General features: G+C 42.4%; 1 protein-coding gene across 4 annotated transcripts in view; it reads right to left on the bottom strand.

Annotated features, from left to right (window-relative positions):
- The window catches only part of LOC111840405 (uncharacterized), a 22,563-nt gene extending 12,188 nt beyond the window's left edge, over positions 1-10,375 (bottom strand). Inside the window, exons 1-3 of one of the 4 annotated variants that reach the window (XM_072697769.1) lie at positions 10,297-10,375; positions 4,297-4,425; positions 521-637 (exon numbers count right to left, since the gene is read on the bottom strand). In XM_072697769.1, coding sequence (XP_072553870.1) covers positions 521-637; positions 4,297-4,321 — 142 coding nt within the window. In that variant the 5' untranslated portion in view covers positions 4,322-4,425; positions 10,297-10,375. The other 3 variants (XM_072697766.1, XM_072697768.1, XM_072697767.1) reach the window with 3 other exon arrangements.

Here is a 10,375-nt window from a genome sequence, read left to right as displayed (position 1 = left end):
GTCAGAGAATAAAAGAAAACAAAACGTACTGTTGGCGTTTTCTAGTGTTACGCCCAAGGACAAGATTTTATTTTTATATTATTTGTTTAATAACATTAAATGTCAGTTTGCAGTCCATTAAATTGTTGCACCTTTTTCATGTTGTGAATCTATTTAAAGGCAATTCTAAGGGAATTTTAAGCAGAAATAGAACATTAGAACATTGAAGTAAAGAAATAATTAATATATTGTGATAATTATCCACATTGTCTGATACAAAAAAAATATCCTGATATTTGTCATCTGAATGTGTGTTCTGGGATTTGAACCCATTGTTAGTACAGTACTGTACTTGCTGCGCTACTGCAGCTAAGCTACCCTGAACGGTGTCATGGACACTTGGTGGATCCGCTTCACAGTGTGGATTAAACTCTTTAAAACATGTGGTCTCGCATTGAAAACTCTACCCTAGAGTTGCACAATTCTTTCCCTAAAAAATCTAGTAATGAACCAAAAACAGCTGCTGCATTTATCTACATACCTGGAATGAGACAATCATCACGGTAATCATACAGCATCCCCAGCTGGAAGGGTCTTCCAAGGGCTGCCACCTCCAGGGGTTTACTTGAAGTAGTTTTCATAGTTTCAGTTCTAAACTCTGAAAAGATAGATGTATATGATTATTTCATAATTGTATTAATTTCACAAATTACATAAAATACTAAATCATATTAAAAATGAATAATTCTGAATTAAGATTTGAAGGCATACAAGCATCTTTTGGGAAAATCCATCCATTTTCTGGAACTGCTTATCCTATTCAAAGTCACAGGGGATCCGGAGTCTATCCCAGAGACTACGGGCGCAAGGCAGAGGACAACTGAAGGTGGGGCACCACAGAGACTTGAACCCAGATCCCAGAGGGGTGAAGTGACAATACTAACCATTATGCCACCCCACTTTTGGAAAAATAAAAAGTCATTTTAAAGTTGTAGTAACAGCAGGGGTATAGCTGTGTGTTTAGGCCCACCCAGTCAAATAGTTATTTTTTTGCAATAAATCTGCTAATATTAGGTGCTTTCTCATCACAGGAGCCTTTTTCAAGACCATTTTCAGGACCATTTTCAGAAACTGGAAACTTTCGTTGTGTACCCACTGCAAGAACTCAGTCCGATTATAGTTCCTCTGAGGTAGTTCCAGAACCTTTTGTAGTCCCTACTACAGAGTAGGTACTTGTAGACAACTTGTAGACAACACACGAAATATCAAATGCATTGTAAGCAATAACCTTTATAGGCACAACTTCAACAACACTCACAACCAACTTTGCTAACATATCATAATCATTATGATGCAGAAACACTCAACAGGCTACATAACAGCCTGACAAAAGGACTACTGCAAAAAGAGAACAATTTTAGACCTACCTTAGATGTCTTGCTGGAGTCATATTTTTAATCCATAATTTAAAAAATATTAGCTAACATTAGCTTTTCCAAGGAAGTTCTGGAACCTAGTTCCTGGAAGCTGTACAAACGGAGATTTAAAAAGTGGAAACTGCAGCCTTGTGATGTGCGTCTAAAAACTTACTCAGCAGAGCCAATTTTACTGATGGGTAAATTCCAAGTGAGGGTGCAGTGTACATTTACATTAAATTACAACCTCCAAATATTCAAACATTATTAGATTAAATATGTTTTTACGGATTTTGTCATTAAAAACAACATTGAAGTAAATTACTCACAAAATGAGAAGGAAGCATTAGGGATCATTTTCGGGGTACAGAAATTTAGGGATTATCTGTACGGCAGGAAATTCCTATTGGTAACTGACCATCTGCCACTTGTAAAGATTCTAGGGCCAAAAACGGGGGTGCCAGCATTAGCTGCTGCTCGCTAACAGAGATGGGCTTTATTATTGTCAGCCTATCAGTAAGACATATTCTACAAGGCCTCATTAGAACATGCAAATGCAGACGGGTTATCCCGATTACCCTTACAGAGAGAGGCGCCACAAAGCAACCCAGAATTTAGAGTGTCTTGGTTGATGTCAATTCCGGTATCAGCAAAAGACATAAAGAAAGAGACAGATAAAGACAAAACACTTACCAAGGTCAGACATTTAACACAGAATAGACGGCCAAAACATGTGATATACAATGAATTGAAACCATACTGGAACAGATGTGAGGAACTCACGGTAGAAGCGGATTGTGTTTTGTGGGGTTTAATTATAATACCTACGGCACTGAGACCTCAGATGTTAAAAGAGCTACAGTACATGAAGAACATTTGGGCATTGTCAGGACAAAGGCATTAGCTAGAAGCCATTTTTGGTGGCCCAGTCTAGATAGGGAACTGAACAACATGGTGAATAGCTGTCCAAATTGTCAGAATACCAGACATGCACCTAACCAGGCACCAGTGCACCTATGGAAATGGCCAGAGCGACCACGGGAACGAATTCATATAGATTTTGCAGAAAAGGGGAAGCATCAGTTTCTGTTGGTTAGTGATGCTTATTCACGAATGGCCAGAAGTTAAATTGACAAGCAGTACCACATCTTCAGCTACCATAGATGCTATGAGGGGTTTGTTTGCAGCGTATGGGCTTCCCCAAGTGGTCGTTTCCGATAACGGTCCACAGTTTGTGTCAAAAGAGTTTGAGACATTCTTGGAAGCTAATGGGGTTAAACATATTAACCCTTGGGAGTCTGAGGCCTCTCGGCCACTTTCGGGGTAGTCTGACTTGCCTTGACATTTTAAAATATTTCACCTATCTAAAGAACATTTCTCCCAAAGTGTTACATTTGCTTTTATTCAGCACAAACTCAGCACCAATAATCTGAGACCACTTCGAATGTTATTATTCTATTTTTTGTTAAAATCAACTTTAAACATATTCAAACCTATTTTCAGACATGCTGAGAAATTTGACCTTCAGACCTTTGAGCTCTGAAGCTTATATACACAGGGGTTGGCTACACATAGGTGAAAGAGACATTCTGAAATTTTACATGGTTTGATTACTAAAGTGTTAGAACTTTAGAGTGACACTCTTTTTCTCAAAGTCAGTGGCCTGCACAATGAATATTGATGAGATAGGTGTCCTCACACTTGTTGTAGTTTGCATACTGTCAATGGCCCATCAGTCTGGAATGTCACTGCACCCCGCACCCATCACTTTGGAAAGGCAGTTTGAAACGCAAGAAAAGTAGCAACAATAAAATCCTTTTCACAGTTTATTGGTAAATGGAATGAAAAATGAAAAATTGTGACCATATAAATATGATGTAGTGCCTATGCAGAGTTAACGGAAATAAAATAATTCACTATTATTAACACTCTGGGGATGAGGGCATCGTCGACCGCGTATCTTTCTTGTGTATTTCAGTTTATATCTTGCTGAAATCATTATGTAGAATCATGAAAAAAACACTGATTAAATCCATAATCTGTCTTCTTTTCAAAACTTCCATTGTAGGAAGTATTAAAGTTTTTAAAATTAGGTTAAATCGGCAAAAAAGCAAACCATGTCACCTTTCTTTTTTTTAACTGCATCGGGGGCATATAGTACCACTCTCAGCTGAAGACTGCTATTCACGTTCTAAATAGGCTGGGTCTGAACTTGCGATCTTATGATTACAGGCTTAGCCCACTGAGCCATGAACACAGGTATGAGATTTGCTGCTGAAACTGGTGCAAAGCTTCAGCGGCAGAGATGTATCCGTGTGCTATATTGCAGCCGATCAGTGTAAACACTACCCAGAGCAAGACACAGAGGCAGCAGAAAGGCCCATTAAACCAGCCAAAGTCGAGGAGGCAGCAGGAAATTGACAGGTTGGTGAAAGAGAGAAGACAGCTGAGGAAACAGTGGAGGAGGGCCCATGAGACAGAAAGGGTGGGACTTGCTGATCTGCAGGATGAAATAAAGCAGCAGCTGACTAAGCTGCGAAGAGCAGAGCACCTCAGACGACAACGGAAGAGGAAAGAATGGACAAGGACCTTCTTCTACAGCAACCCGTACAGCTTTGTTAAGGGCCTTTTTGTCCAAGAGAAGAGTGGGGGCCTCAAAGTGCCCATAAAAGACCTGGAAGAGCACCTGAGGGAAACGCACTCTGATGGTTGAAGGCACAAGCCAGTCACCATCCCGAGCAACATGCCACCTATTCAGGCACCTGAACACCAAATGGACATAAGGCTCCCTACATGGAATGAGGTAGAGAAGATCGTGAAGCAGGCAAGATCAACATCAGCCCCTGGACCCAATGGCACTCCATTCAGGCTCTATAAAAACACCCCTGGAGCCCTCAAATACCTGTGGAAGTTGATGAAGGTAGCATGGCGGAAAGGAGTGATTCCAAGGGCGTGGCGAAGAGCAGGAGGTATTCTGATCCCTAAAGAGAAGAACTCCTTATCCATCAGCCAGTTCCGCCAGATCAGCCTGCTGAATGTAGAGGGAAAGATCTTCTTCAGAGTCTTTGCCCAAAGGCTATCTATTTTCCTGCAAAGAAACAACTTTGTTAACACATCAGTGCAGAAAGCTGGTATCCAAGGCTTTTCGGGATGTCTGGAGCATGCCAAAGTCATCTGGCACCAGATTCAAACTGCCAAGAAGGAACGGAGAGACCTAGTGTTGTAGTACTCGAGATCGGTCTCGGTCTCGAGACGGGTTTTTGAAGGTCTTGGACTCGTCTCGGACATGGCCACATTTGTCTTGGACTCGGACAAAGAGGACTTGGGATTTTATTTCGAGACCAGCCGAGACCACGGATTGGATAACTTCTTACTTCAAGTACAACCAATGATGTAAGTGCCGACAGCGGTTACCCGACCCGCCCCTTCACACACGCTAGGGCTGCACGATATTGGGGAAAAAATCACATTGCGATATATATTGCGATATTGGGATTTAAAAAAATCTAATTAGTTTAATAGCTGTATTGCAGGGGTATTCAGCTAAAATTTAAAGAGGTCCAGTTACAGAAAATTTCTTGAAGCAATGGTCCGGAAGATCATAATGTCTAACTATTTAGTGTGATGTACACTCACCTAAAGGATTTTTAGGAACACCTGCTCAATTTCTCATTAATGCAATTATCTAATCAACCAATCACATGGCAGTTGCTTCAATGCATTTAGGGGTGTGGTCCTGGTCAAGACAATCTCCTGAACTCCAAACTGAATGTCAGAATGGGAAAGAAAGGTGATTTAAGCAATTTTGAGCGTGGCATGGTTGTTGGTGCCAGACGGGCCGGTCTGAGTATTTCACAATCTGCTCAGTTACTGGAATTTTCACGCACAGCCATTTCTAGGGTTTACAAAGAATGGTGTGCAAAGGGAAAAACATCCAGTATGCGGCAGTCCTGTGGGCGAAAATGCCTTGTTGATGCTAGAGGTCAGAGGAGAATGGGCCGACTGATTCAAGCTGATAGAAGAGCAACTTTGACTGAAATAACAACTCGTTACAACCGAGGTATGCAGCAAAGCATTTGTGAAGCCACAACACGCACAACCTTGAGGCGGATGGGCTACAACAGCAGAAGACCCCACCGGGTACCACTCATCTCCACTACAAATAGGAAAAAGAGGCTACAATTTGCACGAGCTCACCAAAATTGGACAGTTGAAGACTGGAAAAATGTTGCCTGGTCTGATGAGTCTCGATTTCTGTTGAGACATTCAAATGGTAGAGTCAGAATTTGGCGTAAACAGAATGAGAACATGGATCCATCATGCCTTGTTACCACTGTGCAGGCTGGTGGTGGTGGTGTAATGGTGTGGGGGATGTTTTCTTGGCACACTTTAGGCCCCTTAGTGCCAATTGGGCATCGTTTAAATGCCATGGCCTACCTGAGCATTGTTTCTGACCATGTCCATCCCTTTATGACCACCATGTACCCATCCTCTGATGGCTACTTCCAGCAGGATAATGCACCATGTCACAAAGCTCGAATCATTTCAAATTGGTTTCTTGAACATGACAATGAGTTCACTGTACTACAATGGCCCCCACAGTCACCAGATCTCAACCCAATAGAGCATCTTTGGGATGTGGTGGAACGGGAGCTTCGTGCCCTGGATGTGCATCCCACAAATCTCCATCAACTGCAAGATGCTATCCTATCAATATGGGCCAACATTTCTAAAGAATGCTTTCTGCACCTTGTTGAATCAATGCCACGTAAAATTAAGGCAGTTCTGAAGGCGAAAGGGGGTCAAACACCGTATTAGTATGGTGTTCCTAATAATCCTTTAGGTGAGTGTATATGTGTGTGTGTGTGTGCTGTGAGTGTATGTATGAGTGTGTAGGTTAACATGGAATGATTCCCAATGAGTGAGTGAGGCCACAACAGCGCCGCCCCGGGGCCCCCCAGACGGCCAGGAGAGACCCAAGTGATCATGGACCCAGCCGCCCCACGGCGGCCAGGTACCCGGGCCCCCCGCCACCGGAGGGCTGTGCGTCCGCCCAAGGAGGCAGAAGGGGCAGTCACCGGGCGCCCCCCACCGGCGAGTACGAGCCAGGAACCCCACGGCCACAGGCGGCAGCACGCCGCCCCCCCACCGGGGGCCAGCCACACAGGCACGGATAGAGCCCGGAGCCCGGGCTGCTCGCGTGCCCCGCGGGGGCCCTGCCAGCCCCGGGGAGACCTCCCCCCCCCCCAACGGACACAACAGAAACCAATCAGCTCTGTTCTGTAACTACAACATAACATTATATTCGGCATCTTAACTAGGACCCCATAGCAGATGCAGGGACAACAAAAACAGCTTCATGCACAGCGCCTGCATAGAGTATTAAGCAACAAAGCTAAGCCGTGTTATATAATAAATCTGCAATGCACAGCCACAGTCCACAGACATGGGAGAGTTCCGAAATCAATCTTCAGCACTGCAAAGTATTATTTAAAAACGTCGGTTTGATGAGGGTTAAATTCCTTACCAAACCTATTGAACTTCAGAGGTAGCCTGTTTTTCTCAGATATACCACAGTTTAGCTGCACTCTGGTAGTCTTGCAGACTATTGCAAAAAAAAGAGAAGTTCCTGTGATGTTTTCCTGGACTCATCTTGATCCATAACTAAAAACATATTAGCAACCAATAGATTTCCCAATGAAGTTCAGGAACCTATAGGTCCTGATTCCGACTTTCTGGGGCGTCTCAACTGGGACCTGTAACTCCTGACCACTTTCGTTTATCGCTTTCTCACCACACGACTGGAACTGTAACATTTATACCAAATAAACTTGGGGAAAACCAAAAGCTTGTAGGTTCAACTTCACACGTAATGTCATACAAAACTACACCGCCACCCCAAAACAATGGAGGATGCTGTTGGGGAGATCGATTACGATCAAAGCAGGACAAAGCTTTTTATTTATATTTTATTTAAATGACCCACGACATGTTTACGATTCATTATATAAAATGTGGGCAGCAGACTGATCTTTCGTTTTCCACTGAATAAAAAATATTATTATAATATTATTCAAATAATAAGCGCTGGCAAGTTTCACCGCCAGCACTGCTGATATAGATAAAAGTTTATCGGTTTTCTATCAAACTATCTAATGCAGAAATATAGAAACAAGCAAAAAAGAATTCATTAATGCGTTAAATGTAACCGAGGTACATGATGAAGCAGAACAAGCTCTGGTGGACTGCTTTGTGGTTACAGATTGGGATGCACTCTGTGGATGACAAGGGGAGGATACTGATAGTCTTACACACTGTATAATGGACTATATCAACTTCTCTGTGGATAACACTGGGCACAGCAAGAAGGTCCACAGAGAGCTGAAGTGGAGGATTTAGGAGGGAAAGGACTGATGCAGGAGGAAGATGGAGGAGAATCCTCAACAGAACAGCCTGAACGATGCCTGGGGATGCTTGAGAAATGTTTCTGGATACAAAGAATCAAGCAGGGGGCGGGACTGTAGATTGAGCAAACAGGTTGAACCTGTTTATCAGTTGAGTGCCCCATTATATTGTGTGACACGCCCCTGCCACCCCTGATATCAGAATCAGAAAACTTTATTCGGAGGAAATGTAACTACTAAACAGTCACACAGAGACACAAGACAAGAACGTAAAAATATAAGATACAGTATAAGTATAAGAAACTGAAAAAATTATAAAAGAGAGACTCTGCGCTATATACACCATGATATATACATAAGATATACAGAAATACGATGTATTAAATAGAATAAATACTGCAGAGTGATTATTGCATGTAGTAATACAGGTAAATTGCAAGATGAATATTGCACATCTGAGTAGCAGCAGGTTTATTGCACAGGGTACAGTATGGGTGTGTGGCGGGATGGAATTTATGTTTAGTGTCTGAAGGCTGGGTGTGAAATCAGTGTGAGGAGTTATAGAGTCTGATGGCTGTAGGTAGGAATGATCTTCTGTGGCGTTCAGTGGAGCACTTAATGCTAGTCAGTCTGTAGCTAAAAGTGCTTCTCTGGTCAGCCACCACATTGTGGAGTGGATGATCAGCATTGTCCATGATGGACTGAAGTCTGAACAATATTCTCCATTCAGCCACCATTTCCAAGCTTGTTGAGCCTCTTGGCCTCTGCCTCTTTCATGCTGCCATCCCAGCTGGCTACAGAGAAGAAAATGGCGCTGGCCACCACAGACTCATAAAACATCCGCAGCATAGTGTTGCAGACTCTAAAAGACCTGAGTTTCCGTAGGAAGTACTGTACATCCTACTTTGACCCTTCTTGTAGGTGGTCAGAGAGTGCTTTGACCAGTCCAGCTTATTGTCCAAGTGGATGCCGAGGTACTTGTAGTCCTGAACGATCTCCACATCCACCCCCCTAATGGACAGGGGAGTAGCAGGAGACCGTAGTCTTTTTAAGTCAAGACTATGCCCCTCACCCACCCCCGTCCTGTACTCTGGCCCCTGCCCCCACTAGAGAACATATTCTTGGAACTCCCTTGGCAAGACGGGATGAATGCGGTAGACAGCTAGGGCTCTTAAGTCTCACACGTAGACCGTGAGATTCACACTCCGCCCCTAACAGATGTAATCTCACTCCAAATTTCTGAGCCCTGACTTTAACATAAATCAGAATATTTTTGTAAACAGAAAATGCAAATTAAATAAAACAACAGAACAGGTAGTTTAGTAAAGAGTAGCCTAATTATCTTATTTTTAGTGCGCGTCACTTTCACCGTAATAATTATCAGAACAAACATAAATCAATTTATGAAAGCCCTGTCCTTTGTTTAATAATAAAATGTATAAGAAATGAATTTCTAGTTTAATTTATAGCGATCTCACCATTTTTATAACTCGCCATTACAGCCTTGCGTTCGCATTTTGAAGCGGAACCACCGTACTGTAATATACACACAGTGCTCTGCAGCAAATAATAATGTAAATATAAAATCACAACATCTGTTAATAAATAGCAATACACCCGCGAACGTTCTACTACATCCACTGTCAGGCGTCTCTCGATCAGTGTATATTATTTACTTTGGACCATGCACGTACATGCGATCTGAACTTCCTTGACCGGGCGTAACTCAATAGCTTAATTAGGCCAATTTCTGTACCGTCGTTTTGTTCGTCACTTTTTCCACAGGATGTTATACCCATATTTTACATATTTAAGGTAAACATTCATATTAAAAGATACATCAATCAGAATACGTACATTTACAGTTTAACTGTAATCACTGTTGACTAACCTGCATTAATAGGTCTTGGACTCCAACTGAAATGACAACAGTTCTTTATGTAAGGAAATACTTTCACTTTTATACTTTCGTTTTGACAGTGCTGGAAACGGAAGTGTACGGGTACGGTTCGTATAGCTGCCAGTATGAGAAATTAAAATTTCCCCTGTTTCGCGTTAGAACGAAATACATATCAGCCAAATTGATAATGACTCATTATGTATGACCATGATAACATTCCAAAAGCCTTTGGTGATTTTGGTGGCTCTTCACTCTTTGGAAGTGAAGTTATTGACATTATCCGTTTTCGTTTTGCACTTTGCAGACGATCCCTAAGCTCTCCTCTGACAGCGGACTTTTCATATAGGGAGCAATGTTATCCGTATTTCTTTGAATACATATCGTTTGGACGAAAATCCGGTTGTAGCTCATTGTCTACCTTACCACTGTTAAATAGACACGTATATTGTGTTATAAGAACGTTTTGTTTAAGATTTATTGAGCCGCGAAGTTCGAATCTGCCAATATCTTTCCAACTTTACCGATCTGATAGATCAGACATTGTACGAGAAACCGGCCGGTTCTTTAACGGGAATTGAAAGTGACAGCAGTACTTTACCATTCCGCATGTACCATTTGAAGCGCTTAGGGGGACACTGATAAGCTGAAGCGCTTCCCTGTGCTCGGCGATGGACGGA

The sequence above is a fragment of the Paramormyrops kingsleyae genome, chromosome 12 (assembly GCF_048594095.1).
Source record: "Paramormyrops kingsleyae isolate MSU_618 chromosome 12, PKINGS_0.4, whole genome shotgun sequence".
Taxonomy (NCBI): Eukaryota; Metazoa; Chordata; class Actinopteri; order Osteoglossiformes; family Mormyridae; genus Paramormyrops; species Paramormyrops kingsleyae.
This window is presented reverse-complemented; position numbering and strand designations above follow the sequence as displayed.